The sequence below is a fragment of the Nyctereutes procyonoides genome, unplaced genomic scaffold, assembly GCF_905146905.1.
Source record: "Nyctereutes procyonoides isolate TBG_1078 unplaced genomic scaffold, NYPRO_anot_genome, whole genome shotgun sequence".
NCBI lineage: Eukaryota > Metazoa > Chordata > Mammalia > Carnivora > Canidae > Nyctereutes > Nyctereutes procyonoides.
In genome coordinates, this window is record NW_026575130.1 from 9122362 (window position 1) to 9140448 (window position 18087).

Consider the following 18087-nt stretch of genomic DNA (forward strand, 5'->3'; position numbering starts at 1 on the left):
TGTTTATTCATGCCTGTTCTATATCCTGCCTTATCCTCTTTTTTTGTCTACTCTTTTAAGTCAAGCTAAGTTTCACCTTCCTGAGAAGCTTTTGCCAATTCTCTTCTTTGAGCCTCTGTGATAATAACAAATGTCATATACAGTATAACATTGTATTACATACTGGTTAATATTGTTCTTTAATTGTTTTTGTTTTAGGCCTTATATCTCTAACAAGATCATGACATCTTTTTAGGAGGAAACCAGACATACCCACTATTGATAGCATAAGGAATTCTTGTCTATTATTTGACTTAAAATATTTTAAAAGTCAACAACTCTTTTAGATATGCCCACCTTTATCTCAGCATAAAATATTCAGTGAACAATCAAATTCGATCACATATCTAGGGGATTTATTTTATTTCTAGGAATCCCTTTTTATGCTGAATATTAACAACTAACTTCAAAGCTTACCAGTAAAACTTAAGAACTTCTTTATAATTATTATGAAGTGAAGGGGCTGAATATGAAGAATGATTAATGATGCATGACCTGATTAAGTCATACATATTCACAAATATGCATATGGAGAGGGTATAAGTAGTGTCAAAATGGATTAAGATTCTAATTTCCTCAGTTTTGTTCACACTCAAATACAGATATGGAGAACCACTAAAAATGAAAATATATTCTGTTGAACATTTTACACAAAGATCTTTGTGTAAGAAATTTATTAATATTGTACACTTATCTTATTCAAGACACAATCTTTTGTGTTTTGAAAGACATATAATAGGCCCACTAGTTGGCACATGAAAAATATGAGTCCTTTTACTAAGGAGCATAAAATAGATTTCATGGTACCAATTCCACTTCTGAGCATATGGTTCCATCTATATTTACCAGTTAATATTTCCCTTGAAAGTGTTTCATCTAATGTTACCTGGTATCACAATAAAATGCCATATTTAAAAACTGTTTGGGGATCCCTGGGTGGCGCAGCGGTTTGGCCCCTGCCTTTGGCCCAGGGCGCGATCCTGGGGACCTGGGATCGAGTCCCACGTTGGGCTCCTGGTGCATGGAGCCTGCTTCTCCCTCTGCCTGTGTCTCTGCCTCTCTCTCTCTCTCTCTCTCTCTCTCTCTCTCTCTCTCTGACTATCATAAATAAATAAAAAAAATCTAAAAACTGTTTGATTTTATGTAAAGCCGTTATGAAAGCAAGTTGCAAAATAAAAATACTCAAATTCTGCTTTGAAATTACCCTTTCTCTCATAACCTAAGTTTTAACTCTTGAACTTTCACCCCTGATAGTTAGCTCCAGAGCTCCTGGTCTGCTCTATCAGAGGTCTTTCATAAGTCCTTTAAAGTTGATTGGCATTTGTACTTAGGTCTTAGGCATCTTTACTCACTGGCCTCTGACACACACATCTAAATGTTGGCATGCTTTGAGGTTCCCATCTTGGTTAGAGCAAAAGATGTCAGATAAACAGCCAATATTATTTTAGTGGATGTTTTCCTTATTGTATAAAGCCATACATGTGTGTGTCTACCAAAATAAAAGGCTCTTTGTCTTTTTAAAATGAAATTTGTATTAGTTCCTATACAATATACAAAAAAACCTTGATTTGCAAAGTTAAAATTGTATGTCTTGGATTGGCCCTTCTGCAGTTTTATTGGAAAATGTTTGCTTGCTGTGTGATGGATATAGCAGCATTAAAGTGCCAGAATTATTGTGAAATCATATGGGGAAACATTTTATTCATAGAAGTCTACTCATAATGTTTTTGTATTCTAGGGAATTTGCCTGTCAGGATGAATGAGATTTAACTGTAAGGAAACAACTGTGTTTGTTTTGAAGGAGGCAATGAAACTCTGTGGGGTGGTTAGGGGATTTCAAGTATCTTTTTAATGGCCAAATGGGACTGGAGTTTCTGGTGAAGATCACCTATATTAGCATTTCTATGGAAGGCCAACCATTATCCTAACCTGTACTACATTTTGTTCTCAGTTTAACAGGATAATTTGACATTTTGTAGAGCACTTTTCATATGCGTGACATTTCAAATACATCATAGCATTGAGCAAATTAGTTCCTTACACAGGCAAATAGAAGCTTCTCCTTAAAATATAGTTTTAAGTATGAAATGCTATTACTATTCCTATTTAGGAAACTGAGGATAATGGTAAAAATAAAAGCATTGTGTACTTTTACTTCACACCTGTGTTAAAATGTTCATTAAGCTGTTAGAGATGTAGCAAGAACGCAGAATTTATATTGTAACAGAATTAGTTCTTGGGTATGTGGGAAAAAAAACTGGAGAGAAAAATGGGGCAAATACATGTCAAGGGAGAAAGGATTGTTGCTATTATATTGTCTTCTTGAAATTAAATTTAAGTAAGGAGAGGACAAGAATTATGAAAGACCAGGGATTAGACATGGAGAATTGGGATTGAGAAATAGTGGGACTGGGTTTTCCTAGTGGGAAAACCTCATCTGTTAGGCTAGTAAGTACTTACTCCCATATTTCTGTGGAAGTTTATTGATCAGAGGAATCATATGATGAAAATATTTTAAGATTATTACCTTTGTACTTGTATGCAGATGGATTTGAGAGAGACGTAAGAATTGAGAGCTGAAGAACAAAAACATAAACTCTTTGAGATATCTCTTTTGAGATAGATATTATCTACATGTTGTAGATGAAGAAATGGGTTTTTCAAAGTTAATCTGTCCCAAATTATACAGCTACTGTGTTGCAGAAGAAGGTTCAAATGTGTATCCTCATGGCTGGTTTCAAAAATTATACTCCATTGGGTTTTTGTTTGTTTTTTAACCAGAAGAAATACAAAACTGTTATTGTTATTTTAGCTTTTTTAAAAGTTACCCATTTAACTAACATTGAATTATGTTCCAGGTACAGAAAACACAATAGTGAAAAAGACACCATCTCTCATTTTTAAAGACCAATATTTTTTTATTTGTCTCATTCTAAATACTTAAATATAACAGACTTGTAAAAACTGGTATGCATGCTATAGTTAACAATACTGTATTGTACACTTAAAATTCTGTAAAGAGGGTAGGTCTCACAGTAAATGTCCTTACCATCAATAAAAAAAGCAAAACCAGCATACATGGCATAAGAGTATATTAACTGAACGTATACATGAATATGTGCTAATCACATCCACCTAAATTACCTTATGAGTGTTTTCAGTATATAAAGAAAACACAGTTCCTTTTTAGCTTTGCAAAATAAAAGTTTATTAACTTTTGGCAATTAATTTTTCATGATTATTTTACATTTAGAACAAGAGGCTAAAAATAAACCTGTAAACTAGAATTGTAAACAGAGACCTTTGGGAATATTTATGAACCAATTTTTTCCAACTTCTCTTAAAGCTTCTGTTGTCCTTGATGGCAGCTCTGTGTGTTTATGTTGGAAAATAGAGTGATCCATATAGTGTGCTTAGTAAATAAGCAAGTATTTAGTTTTGCAATGTACAATTTAGGACTCAGACTGTCTAGGTATAAATCCCTAACCTATCACTTTCTAGATTTGTGATAGCCTTTTTATATCATCACTTTCCACAATTATATGGCGATCACTCAACTAGTATAGGTAAATGCAACGATGCAAGGATGGTGCTTAGTTTGGTGCCAGATGGATGATGAGCACTTGTAAATATTTTTTTTTAAGATTTTATTTATTTATTCATGAGAGACACAGAGAGAGAGAGAGAGTCAGAGACACAGTCAGAGGGAGAAGCATGCTCCATGCAGGAAGCCCGACATGGGACTTGATCCTAGGTCTCCAGGATCACGCCCTGGACCGAAAGTGGCACTAAACTGAGCCACCCAAGCTGCCCTAGCACTTGTAAATATTAACTGTCATCATTATCCCTTTCATTTTGTCCAAGTACTTGTATTTCCCTCCATGACACTATGGGGCCATCAGGTTGCCTGACTTCTACAGATGAACTCTTGCTCTCATGCCCACTCTGGTTGCCTCAGCACCTTCTGCCTTCGTGCTTGTTTCAGCAGATCTGGACTTCTGTGCTGCCCCTTCCCTTTGAAGGACTCCTACTCCTATTCTGATGGTTTCATCTTGACTTTTTGTTTACTATTTTCCATCAGTAATTTTCAATATTAAACCAGTTCTCTTAAGATTGCTTTTCCCCTTAGTGACTAACTTTAGCAATAGGAATGCTAAATAATTCATTTAGTGCCAGCATTTAGCACCAGCTGAAAGAAATGTGAGCCATTTACATATATGTAATGGTGTATGTGGTGCTGCTGTGTTTAATTCATCCATTAGCTTTTTGGCAAAAGCTTGTAACATTGCAAAGCCATTAATGAAGACAAATCTCAGTTACCATTAGCCCACTTTTTTCCGTTTTCCATTGTTTCAATCTTTGATTAATTAAGAGTTATTATTTATTGAATATATGATGAACTACATTGAGCCATTGATCTTGTTTTTTTTTCTGTTACTTTAAAAATTATCTTTAAAGATCTATTCATTGTCCTCCATTCCATTAGATATGGAATCTAGAGAGCTCATTTAAATTTTTCTGTAAGCTTGGGAACTAAACTTTTTTTATGTTAATATATTACATTGTATATGTAATAACCACTCCTTATGTAAAATATAATCTCACAAAGAAACACATCTTTCTTAGTTCCCAAACCCTTCTCTCTGACATCTTGCAGCCCCCTTTCCTGCAAGTAGAAATAGAAAAGGTTGTCATGACAAATCCCCTGTAGGATCATGGGGTAAAACTTCTAGTACCATAATAATGAAACACTTTACGTGTGGGAGACGAATGATAGAAATAACAACTGTGCCACATCAGACCTCATTAAAGTCAATGAACTGTAACATGGGAATATTTGTAGTCTTGAACAGCTTCTATTGACTATTGTACTATATTTATTATCTAAATATTGAAAACAGCAATAAAGACAACTCCTCATTTGCTGGAATTCCATTTCTGGAAACAAAGGCTCAACATAAAGCCCAGAAAAGATTCCATTGCACTTGGTTTGGAAATCCTTTCCTTTGATTGTGTAAGTGTGGTTGTTTTCCAGTATGTTCTTGTGAGAGTCCTCAGTTGTCTAAGGTCATTTTTCCTTAGTTATAAAATTTACAAATATTAATTCTTGGGTCAGTTGGAGTGCTTCATTTAAACTGAGCACAAGCCAGAACTGAAGTTACACTGAGATAATTGGGAAGAAGGTTTAGAAGCCAATTTTGATCCATTGGATTCTCAAACAAGGCATAGAAACTCAACCATGGAAAAAAATGCCGATATAATAATGTTGAGAATTACAATCATTACAGTTCTGATATAAGTTGCTTATATTTATTTTAAATTTTTAAATAGCAATTGTTAAAATTTCCATTGTAATATTGAAAAATATGTAGAAAGAGAAAAAAACAAAAGTCTTGTTCTCAATGCATTTCATGAGAAAATAAAAACATACTTTGCCAGAAGGGCATGCCTAGATGCTTAAAAATTCGCCTAATGGGAAGTATATTTTGGAAAAAGTAGCCCATTTTCTTCTGAACTAGTTGCTTTAAAACTATTTGGCTACTAACCCAAGGAAGTATTGTATTTTTTTTTTTTTTGATAGTCACACAGAATGAGAGAGAGAGGCAGAGACACAGGCAGAGGGAGAAGCAGGCTCCATGCACCGGGAGCCCGACGTGGGATTCGATCCTGGGTCTCCAGGATCGTGCCCTGGGCCAAAGGCAGGTGCCAAACCGCTGCGCCACCCAGGGATCCCGGAAGTATTGTATTTTACATTTAAACCAGTGCACACATATATATCTACCCAGTTAGCTTTAAGTGTCCCAAGGAGTACACTCCTAATGTTTTCATGTTTATTAGCCACCTGATGGAGTTTTTTCTCTCCTTTTTTTTAAATATCTTCCATGAGTCACATTGTTTTATCTTTGTTAATTGAACACAATTTCTGCATGTATTTTTATGTTTCGTAAGTTTTACTTGAAATCATCAGCAGGAAAAAGTTGCTGGTGTAAAAGCTAGAAAAAAAGCAGATTTATGAAAGGAATATTCATAAAATTACTTTAAGGTCCTGATCTATTTATTTGATTTTTAAAATCTTTTTAAAGATTTTTAAAACCATTCTAATTATTAACCTTAAGAGTCTGGTACATTATAAATATTCCTAGCTTTATTGAAATTATGATATAGCCTGGTTAGGGTTCAAAAATAAAAATTGAGCCACTCTATTTTTGTTGTTTAAACTAAAATACCGATGAACTATTTTTATTAATAAACTATTAATTTTTGTATTTTTTATTACTGGAATAACTTGTAAGGATAGAGTCCCCTGAAACCTCTGTTAGGGGATCCCTGGGTGGCGCAGCGGTTTGGCACCTGCCTTTGGCCCAGGGCGCGATCCTGGAGACCTGGGATCGAATCTCACGTTGGGCTCCCTGCATGGAGCCTGCTTCTGTCTCTGCCCCTCTCTCTCTGTGACTATCATGAATAAATAAATAAAATCTTTTAAAAAAATAAAAAATAAATGAAACCTCTGTTAGTGTGTCTCTTGTGTTGTTAAAAAAAAAAGGAGGAAACATACCTTTACAACTTTTCAGTTGAACTCATTGCCTTTAAAATAAATAATGTGTGTCTGAATAACACTCTGTAGAAAATTATGGAGTTGGCTATTATAAACTTAAATTATTACCTATTATTTATTGTGATTAACTTTCTTTTATAAACTGACATTCCAGAGATTAGAAACTTGAAGAAATTTGAAACAAAAACACGCACATAAAAGATATTTAAAACAAACAAGCCTGGGATCCCTGGGTGGCGCAGCGGTTTGGCGCCTGCCTTTGGCCCAGGGTGCGATCCTAGAGACCCGGGATCGAATCCCACGTCGGGCTTCCGGTGCATGGAGCCTGCTTCTTTCCTCTGCCTGTGTCTCTGCCTCTCTCCCTCTCTGTGACTATCATAAATAAAAAAAAATTATTGAAATTTATTAAAAAAAAAAACAAGCCTATGTTACATATAGTGCAGTACACCCTCATTTTAAAATATCTTGGGAGGCAGCCCCAGTGGCTTAGTGGTTTAGCGCCGCCTTCAGCCCAGGCATGATCTTGGAGACCCGGGATCCAGTCCCAAGTCAGGCTCCCTGCATGGCGCCTGCTTCTCCTTCTGCCTGTGTCTCTGCCTCTCTCTCTCCTCTCTGTGTCTCAAATGAATAAATACATAAATAAATCTTTAAATAAATAAAATAAAATAAAATATCTTGGGGAATAAATCCCCTAAATAAAAGTTATTTCTTTTAAAAATTAACATAGTATGAAATAATGTTAGCATGCATCAAATAGCCCATAGACAATATTCCTTTCAAGATTCATTGAATGATAAGTCCTGGGCCAGTTGCTAGAGATACAAGGATGAACAAGGAAATTTGTACTCTCCAGAGCTTACAGTCTAGTGGGAGACTATAACAAGTAATAATAGTACCTCTGCCTAAGTAGTCATGTTATACAAATATGAAGCAGGCCATTGATAAAAGGAAGCAATTTGGAAAGTTGGCACTGGTTGTGTCCAGTTTTTCAATCTATGGAGTGTGAGATAAAAAAATGAGAAGTGGCCTGCTGAGTCAAATAAGCACTGAATTTGGAATCAGGAAGCTGATGTCTACTGTGTGAGACCCTCAGCAGGTTGTTTTCACCTCTCTTGGCTTCGATCTTACATCTGCAGAAATATGAATCATTGATTTATAAGCTTGTTTTAGCCAATGGACTTTTACTGCAAATGGTTGCAATTCAGTATGGCAAATTGGAGCTGCTCTCATAGTTGGGTATAAAGCACAGTGTGAAAGCCTTTGGGCTATATGACCTCTTAGGGATGTTGTAATATAGACATTTTATGAGTATGGAGAAAATACATTTTAGCTAATATTGTACTTCTACCAAGCATTTGCTGTTTAAGCCTTTTACTTCTAATTGTGGAATGAAAGGCTTTGGTCTATGTTGAAAGAATTTCAAGCATTAAGCAAGCAAGCAGGTGGGAAGACTTTGGGGAAGGCTCTGAAATTCATCTGTGCCTACTTTAAGGTTAATCTAGAAGATCTGAATGAAGGTAAACCTGATTTAGTCTTCTCAAAGGAACTGGAGAATGGGGGAGGATGATGGTTCTGGAAGGCTGATCTGTGCCCAGACAGGTTCCTCCTTCCCAAGCGCCATCTGCAGCTGTTGGAGACCTATTCCTGGGATCGGATGCAGGGAAGGGGCATCCTAGGCTTACACGCATTTCTCCCATAGGCCTCCCTAGGCCAGCAGGCATCGGCACACAGGGCTACAACGTCTTTTCCCTGTTTCCTACTCACTCTTCCCCTCCTTGGTCACAAGCTCAGTCTTCTGCTCTTCTTTGCTATAACATTTCTACTTTTCTGCCTCCAGAATTCTGGATAAGAGTATTTAATTTTTGGAATATTTACTGTTGTTTGTGGTATTTTTACATCATTTTCTCTGATGTCCTTAAAGAGTCTCTTTACCTTTGAAGATGAAAGTTCTGACTAAAGTTTTCAGCTTTTTATTAGGATGTGTCAAGTTGTTTAATTTGAATTTTGAACTCTTACTATTTTTTTAAAGATATTATTTATTTGTTCATAAGAGACACACAGAGAGAGGCAGAGACATAGGCAGAGGGAGAAGCAGACTCCTCGAAGGGAGCTCAATGTGGGACTTGATCCCAGTACTCTGGGACCATGCCCTGAGCTAAAGGCAGAAGCTCAAGCTGAGCCACCCCAGGTGCCTCTGAACTCTTACTACTTTTATTGATGAATATGACAGTAATGTAGCATGGAAATAGTTTATAAGCTTCAATGAATTTATGAGAAATGAAGGAAATGGTCACTTAACATATGTATATAACACTTTACAGTTCTCATCCTCACAATAATCATATAAGTGGGATAGAGTTAGTATTATTGACCAGATTTTTTAGTAGACCAAAATCAAAGAGGTTAATCGAAGTTAGATCAATTTACACAGTAGAGAAAACCTGTAAATCTTTTAACTCTGTGTTCTAAGTTCTTTCTTTATACTAACTTGACCCTTTGACCGTTTTAATTGGAAGGTAATGTTAATTTCTCATAATCTTTTTCACATACACATTCTATGTGAAATGCTTTCCTTATTAACTACTCATATATTATTACTATTGACTAAATATAACAAGAAAATGTAAATAAAGCATAAGATGGAGCTAATATTTATTGAGCTCCTAGTTTGTGCTGTTACATTTTTTCATTACCTTTTTCATGGGCATTCAGTCAGGAATTAATTCTCAAATGATCCATGTCAGTAGTAACCATTAGGTCATTCTTGTAACAAGATAGAACATTTCTCCCTGTTCTTAGTGTTTTTTATGACAGCACATCTATGCATGATTACTCAGGGCATGAGCCTTCCCTTTGTTTCTTTAAAAAAAAAACTACTTCCCTAAAATATAATTGACATGTAAAAACTGTACATATTTAATCTATCAACTCAGTGAATTTCAGGCTGAATATATATCGGTGAGACCATCACCATGATCAAGGCCATAGACATATCAATTACCTCCTAAAGATTCCTTCTACTCTCTCAAGATTCCTTGCTACTTTGTGGTAAAAATGCTTGACATAAGACCTACCTCATAGACATTTTACATATACAGTATACTGCTGTTAGCTATAGGCACTGTCCTATATGGAAGATCTTCAGAACTTACCTTCCATAACAGTAACTTTGTACCCTTTGACCATCATGTTTCCATTTCCCTCTCCTCCTAGGCCCTGGCAATAACCATTGTACTCTTTGCTTCTGAGTTTGACTATTTTATATACCACATTTGTCTTTCTATATCTGGCTTATTTCACGTAGCATAATGCCCTCCAGGTCTATCCATATTATTTCAAATGGCAGAATTTTTCTTTTTTAGGGCTAAATAATGATTCATTGCATGTATATGCCATATTTGTTTTAACCATTCACCTGTTGGTAGACACTTAGGTTGTTTCCATATCTTGGTTATTGTGAACAGTGCTGCAATAAACATAGGACTACAGGTATTTCTTTTCGAGATCCTAATTTCAGTTCCCTTGTACACATGCCCAGAAGTGGGATTGCTTGATCATAGGTTAGTTCCAGCTTTAATTTTCTGAGGAATCTCCATACTGTTTTCCGTAGTGGCTGCACCAATTTACATTCCCATCAACAGTGCACAAGGTTTCTCTTTCCTCTGTACCATCACCAACACTTGTCTTATTTTTCTTGATAATAATCATCCTAACAGGTATTAGGTGATAGCTCATTTTGGTTTTGATTTGATTCCCCTGATGGTCAGTGATGTTGAACACTTTTTCATATAACTTTTGGCCATTTATAGGTCATGTTTGGAGAAATATCTATGTAGGTTCTTTGCTTATTTTTAAATTGTGTGGTTTATTGTTCACTTTTGAATTGTAGGAATTCCTTATATTTTTTGTGTATTAACTCCTTATCAGAGGGATGGTTTGCCAATATTTTCTCCCATATTTTTCCATAGACTGATTTTATTTTGTTGATCTTTTCCTTTGCTGTGCAAAAACTTTTTAGTTTAATTTAATTCCACTTGTTTATTTTTTGCTTTTGTTGCTTGTGCTTTTGGTGTCATACCTAAAAAAATCATCACCAAGACCAATGTCAAGGAGCTTTTCACTGTGTTTTCTTCTAGAAAATTTATAGTTTCAGTTCTTATGATTAAGTCTTTAATCCATTTGTTTTTGGATTTCTTCCTTTTGTTTCTATCCACATTATTTCTCTTCCCCCCCCAGAGATAGCCAGAAATGTGCATTGAAATCCAAAGCAAGAGGTAAAAACAAAACAAACCCCCTAGCCCATTATGAGTTCTGAAACTTTTCTCAAATACTTCCTGTTTGTTTCATTGTAAAAAGTTTATAGATGGTAAAATGTTTTTTTTTTGGAGGGGGGGAGTAAAATGTTTTTAAAGACAAGTAAAATCCTAGTAAAAAATCTCTTCTCTGACTGAGTACCCAGAAAGGTTATGTTTAAGCTCAGCCATGACATACTAGTAGGAGTGGAGGAGTGAATAGATTCAAGTAATAGGAGTAGAATTGACAGATTTTGGTAATGTATCTGATAAACTGGATTAGGGTATTCCAGACATACACCATAACCATCTACCCCCCAAGGCCATCAGAAGGCCCATATATAAGCATATATTTACTTCTTGGCACATATCTCACCTTAGAAAAGAGTCTTGTGACAGGTGGGTATGCCATTAGTAAGGAGTAGAGTGGTCCAGCAATATTAGTTTGGGGCCAAAAGAACTGGTTTGGCCTAAGACACCTTGCTATGATGTGATTTGATGACCTGGATCTGACTCAAGTTGGGTTTGTTGACACAGGTCTTTAAAGTATTACCATCATGGCTAATTTTTATTACTGTCTATCTCAGGCTGACAGGTTGTATTGTCTTTCAAGCAAAAATTCTGAAACATGAACAGTATCGATTGTCATGAATTTTCTTATTCTAAAGAGCAATCTGGTTTTACAGTCTCCCTCTGTTTTCCATAACTCATTCTTCATTTCATGAATTCTCTGCTTGTAAATGTTCACTTCCTCTGTTGCTGATAGCTTCCCATTCGAATTCTTGAACCAGTTTCTTTTGCAGAGTCATGGCTTTCGGCTGATAGAATTTACTGAGAATTTCTGCTTCAAGGATCTGGCCAAATTCAGTGAATAAGAGTCAGGTTTTAGCTTCTATATTTGTTCTTACAGCTCATACCTGGCCAACACTTCATCACTCAGTTTGGAATGGAAACAGTCACTATCTTTCTCCACTATTATTAACATCAGTTTTGTCTGGGCAACATCTATCATTTGTCTTTTCTTATTTTTCGTTTTCTCACTCTAGTGATCTGCCAGCTGTCTATTGTTAAATTCATCCCATCTACTCATTTTTAAAAATTATTTTTACCCTTAAACTCACAAGCAATATCAAATTGTCTTAATCCATACAATAGCAAGATCTGTATCTATACTCTTTTAAGCAAGATCTGTATCTATGTCTTTCTGAGAGTTTTATGTAATTTATTAGTTCACTAAGCCTAGTATAATGCTCACTCCAGTCTTCTGTTTCTTATAGTAACTGTAACATACTCCTCTCAAATCTAGTTTTTTCTTTGTAAATCCCATAGCGCTTAGATTCTCATTTTATCATAACTCAGTTTAGCTTCATTTTCTCTCACATATTATGAAATTCTTTGTAAAACCTTTCGACTTTCAATAGGTATATTTCGCCAAATATTTTTCCATTTCCTTAGATTCTATTATTTCTCAATTCTCAATATAACAGATGTATTTCCCATCTTTTTTTTTCAAAAAAGATTTATTGATTTATTCTAGAGAGAGTGCACAAAACCAGAAGGAGGGGGAGAGGGAGAGGGAAAGAGGGAATCTTCAAGCACTGTTCTCTGCTGAGTGCAAAGCCTGTTGTGGAGCTTAATCCCAGAACCCTAAGATCATGACCTGAGCTGAAAACAAGAGTCAGATGCTCAACTGACTGAGCCACCCAGGCGCCCCTGGTTTATTTCTTTAAGTCTCCAATTGAGTCTTTAGGGCAGATATGTTCAGAAATATTCTTTGTTTTTTATTTCTTCAAAAGACATTGTTGCTTTTTTGATGATTTTTTCATAATATAATATCTTTTAAATATTTTTATAGTTTATTTCAAACTAGTTTTAAATATTAATGCAATCTACTTTTATTGATAAAGTATACTATTTAAAAGGAACAGTCTTTGGGAAAAATAAGAAACTGATTCTAATAAATAATAATTAGAGATTTATGAGATAAACTGTGAAAATCAGGTCTAAGCACTTCTGACACCTCTGTTTTGGGTGAGACAGCAGTCAAAGTACCTTCCACTGTAATTTTCCCTCTGATGGTTCTTAACATTTTCTCTTTATTCAAACATTATTAAGTTTAAGTGTGATTATTTTTATTGCCACTTGGGGTATAAGTTCAATTTCAGGACTCATATTTTGTTCTGGAAAATTCTTGTCTATTATCTCTTACACAAGTGCTTCTCTATCATTTCTTTTGGGTTCTCTTATTGATATGAGTAAAATTTTGCTTCTTGACGTAATAGGCAGGTAGGTAGATAGGGAGGTAGGTAGGTAGATAGGTAGAGTCTTAGTCCTATTTGGGCTGCTATAACAAAATATCACAGACTAGTCAGTTTGTAAACAGCAGAAATGTATTTCTCACAGTTGGGGAGGCTGGTAAGTCTAAAATGAATGTGGTAGCATGGTCACCTTCTGGTGAGAGCCTTCTTCTTAGGTTATAACTGGTGCCTTCTCACTCTATCCTCACAGAGTGGAAGGGGCTAGAGATCTTTGTGGGGTCTCTTTTATAAGGTACCAATTGCATTTGTGAAGGCCCCAGCATGATGACTTAATTGCCTCCCAAAGGCCCCACCTCGTAATACCATTTTTGGGTGTTAGAATTTCAACATAGAAATCTTGAGAACACACCAACATTCAGATCAGAGTAGATAGATAGATAGATGATAGATAGATGATAGATAGATAGATAGATAGATATTAATATTGGATTTGTCTGTGGGCTGCATTCTGCATAGTCTACATCAATACTGTCTTCAATCACATCGAGGCTAGCATTTAAATGCTTTGTTCTTTTTTTAAAATTTCAATGATGGGTAGCCCAGGTGGCTCAGCGGTTTAGAGCCTCCTTCAGTCCAGGGTGTGATCCTGGAGACCCAGGATCAAGTCCCACCTCAGGCTTCCTGCATGGAGCCTGCTTCTCCCTCTGCCTGTGTCTCTGCCTCTCTCTCTCTCTCTCTCTCTCTCTGTCTATCATGAATAAATAAATAAAATATTTAAGAAATAATAAAAATAAAATTTCAATGACTATTTTTGAAATTATTTTCAAGGTTTTTGAAGGGTTCTTTTATTTTTTATTTTTTAAGTTTTTTTTTAATTTTTATTTATTTATGATAGTCACACAGAGAGAGAGAGAGAGAGACGCAGAGACATAGGCAGAGGGAGAAGCAGACTCCATGCACCGGGAGCGCGACGTGGGATTCGATCCCGGGTCTCCAGGATCACGCCCTGGGCCAAAGGCAGGCGCCAAACCACTGCGCCACCCAGGGATCCCTGAAGGGTTCTTTTAAATATTTATTTTTTTCTTATTTATCTTTAAAATCCCTTTTCAAACATCTATTAACATTTCAGAGATTTCTATTTATCTCTGAAAGTATAATTCACACACTGACTTTTGTTTGATGGATTTTTTTTTTAATTTTTATTTATTTATGATAGTCACAGAGAGAGAGAGAGAGAGGCAGAGACACAGGCAGAGGGAGAAGCAGGCTCCATGCACCGGGAGCCAGACGTGGGATTCGATCCCGGGTCTCCAGGATCACACCCTGGGCCAAAGGCAGGCGCCAAACCGCTGCGCCACCCAGGGATCCCTTGATGGATTTTTTTTAAGATTTTATTTATTTTATTTATTTGAGAAAATGTGTGGGTGTGGGTGTGTGCATGCGCACATGCAGGATGAGGGGCAAACAGGGAGAAGGAAAGAATCCTAAACAGACTTGCATTGAGAGTGGAACCCATGATTTGGGGCTTGATTCCATAACCCTGAGATCATGATCTGGGCCAAAATCAGGAGTCTGACTTCCTAACCAGTTGCACCACCCAGGTGCCCCTGTCCGATGGTTTTTTAAATTAATTTTACCTGGAAAGAATTCATGATCTTATTGTTGGGTGCTGCCTTTCTTTTTTCTTTTTCTTTCTTTCTTTCTTTCTTTCTTTCTTTCTTTCTTTCTTTCTTTCTTTCTTTTCTTTCTTTCCTTGTTTCTTGTTTCTTTTTTTTTTGAGTGCTGCCTTTCTTAGCATTAGATTTCTTCGTATGTTTCGGAATTTTGTTTTGTGTACTCATTATAAGTAGGAAGTATTTTCTTTCTTTTACTGTAGTTTTCTCACTATGTATGCCTTTCCTCTGCACTCACCCTTTCTTACCTAGCCCTTTTATGTTTGACATCCTCAACCTTCTAGACCAGATTGGTCTTAAAATAGCATTTCTGGACTTCTGTCCCAGATTTATGTTGTAGATATCATAGAGTTAGGCATCAAAACAGCAGATGCTTACTTCATTTTCTGATTGAGAGATTATGTCTATATTCTTCAGCCTTTAAGCCAGAGACCTGGGGTTTTTTGTTTGTCTTCAGCATTTCTAAGCTGCTGGCTTTAGGAAGTGACTTAGAGAACTTTTGAGTATTTATTCTCCAGGAATAGTACTTGTAGCCATCATTCCTATGTCTAGAACTAGAGCCCAGCAGGCTCATAGCTTTATCCTTGCTTTCCATGTTGCATTTCTGGTTCATTTCTAGCCTGGACTAGAAATGGACTATGTCCATTTCTTTTTTGAATACAAACTCTTCTAAAAACTTTTTCTCTTTTTGTAATTGACTGTGTTTTGAGTAGAAGGGAAAAATCAGAGCATAAACTCATGGTGCCATCTTCCCATCTTCACAACAGGACACTAATGAATTTTTGTAGTTATTATTTTAATTTTTTCAACTTCTTTGCCTCTTCAGAGCAGATATACATCTATAACCCCTATTATGCAGACTACAGACATCTTAAGTATATAGTTGTTGCCAACTACTTCTTAGTTTAAGTGATTTTGTTGGGAAAAAAATCAGATTCCTAATCTTAAGGACATTGTATGTATCAGAATATGTCAATATATTTCTGTACATGTATGTTTCAGTGTGCGTATCAATAAATATGTATTTCATACCTATTAGGGTCCTACCCAGTTTATGTACCTATTAATGTGATTCTCTTTCTGCTCTCAATTTGGTCAAGAATATCCTGAATAGGATTCAAGAAATTTTTTTATTAGAAAGAAAGAAATAAAGAAGTTGCTCTTTATTCCAAAATATAGAAAGAAATCTGAAATTTTGAATGATAATTTTGGACTCTACTACAAGAATTCTTCTAACGTTTTCAATCAATTTTATTGCTTGATTGTTTTTAACCTCTTACAAAACACAGATGGCCAGACTTATTCTGTGTAAGGGGTTGAGGGAAAACTAACTAGCCCACTGATGTTTTTATTCTCATGATAGTGTTTCCATGTGGAAATTGGTAGCTCAGGATCATGTCGAGAGCCGGCTGGCTGCTAAGGCCTGTGCTGCTTGTGTCTTGAACTTTGTAGAGTTTGGAAGTCATCAGTACAACTTAGCAGCTCATTCTTTAAAACCAGGAGGGTCTGTATTTTCTTGGCCTCTTTTTTCCAGCAAATATTATAAGACCTTAATTCTCATTGTGGGCTAATTATTCTCTTCTGTTTGCCTGAACCATAATTCAGTGGGAACTATTCCTACTCAAGGAAATGAAGGCAGAAATTATATAATTGAGAATAATAGCTTGAAAGCCATGAATGTCTAGAATTTTGTGTTAAGTCTGATATATACTAGCTTGGTGGTCTTTATAAGCAATTTACTGGGAAAAAAAGTTATTTCCTCCACTTTGAAAGTGGGATCATCATAAAGATTAAATATTTGCTGAATGACAATAGTGAGCTAGTTCCTTAGAAAAATGAGACCTATAGTTAGTACCTAAACATTTTCCAATTAAAAGAGTATGATTTTAACTCAGCTGGTTCTCAATTAGAGAAATTCCAATATATGAAAATTCATATTTAATAAAATAGAAATATTATAAGGATTATTTCCATTATGAATATGTACATTTAATTAAGTGCCAAATAAATATTTTCAAGGGAATCATGATGGACCTGACTGAAGAGAAACTATAGTCATTTGTACTTAGTGCTTTTAATTATTAGTATACTGAAACCTTTAGAAAAGAAATTTTCATAAGAAACATGAAATCTCAACAGCACCAATTTGCAATTAAAGTCTTTATTGATGCTATCCAGGCAGGATGAATAAAAATTCTAAATGTTTTGCGTTCTTAAGTAAATGTTAGATGATTAGACATCTGGTATGGGTTTTATAATTAAATGAAGCTCAAGAGTAATGCTGATAATGCTGGCCTTTACAAATATCTGGTCCCTTTCTTGAAGTTGTTAGTCAAAAACAGTGATAAAATTTGTAGAAATTATTTACTAGCCATTTTGGAATAAGAGAAACAAATACTAAACCACGTTCAAAAAATTATTCTTTGTATTTTAGGCCCTCCGGGGAAACGAGGTAAGAGGGGCCGAAGAGGAGAATCTGGTAAGTCTCTCTTTCAGCTGCTCCTTGTCATTAATGTTTGGGTTAGATTCCTGCATCTGTTCCTCCTAATTAATGATTATATTGTCTTGCTGGAGGTTGGGCACAAGCGTGTGAGTGTTTTTAAATCTTCTCTGCTAGACCTAGAATTTTTCTTTTAATTTTCTTATTTCCATCAAACTGTAGGTAGAAGCTTGGAAAATATTGTTAATTTATTAAGTTTGATAACCACTGGCACCCAATTTTGGATTATTTACTGCATCAGGTTGTTTGTCCTTTCTGGGTATAGTGAAGGGTTTTTTAGCTGCACACAGTGTGGCAATATCACCCATGTTTCTGTCTCCATAGATAGCAAATGCAGGATCTTTATGAAAACATCTGCTTTGGGACACTGGGGCACATGTCTTGGAAAACTTTATTGTTATTTTATCCAACTGGTACAATTTTGTCATGCTTTTACTCTCATTCATTTCAAAATTTTGGAATTTTTATTCCTCTTGTATAACCCTAGAATTTTAGTGATGACAGCAGCCTGAGTAATCAATCCAGCATTTTCATTTTGTAGTTGAGGAAATGGAGGCCCCAGAGCAGTCAGGTGATTGGGCCAAGGCCATTCAATTTTTTATGAGCAGAATTTGAAACAGAACCAATTGTCCTAATGCCCGTTTCAGTGAGTTTTTACTTTCAGGCCAAATGGCTATCTGTACCTTTGCCTTACCCTGCAAGGAAGAATTGATGGCCTGATAAGACTTCGCATGGTCATTTATATTTTTGGAGTCTTAGACTTTATAAA

The 18087-nt window shown here is 35.7% G+C and overlaps 1 protein-coding gene across 2 annotated transcripts in view; it reads left to right on the plus strand.

Moving 5' to 3' along the window:
• The window catches only part of COL25A1 (collagen type XXV alpha 1 chain), a 440527-nt gene that overhangs the window by 221387 nt on the left and 201053 nt on the right, over nt 1-18087 (plus strand). For both annotated transcript variants that reach the window (XM_055342488.1, XM_055342489.1), the window contains exon 3: nt 17253-17297. In XM_055342488.1, coding sequence (XP_055198463.1) covers nt 17253-17297 — 45 coding nt within the window. The remainder of the gene's footprint in view (nt 1-17252; nt 17298-18087) is intronic.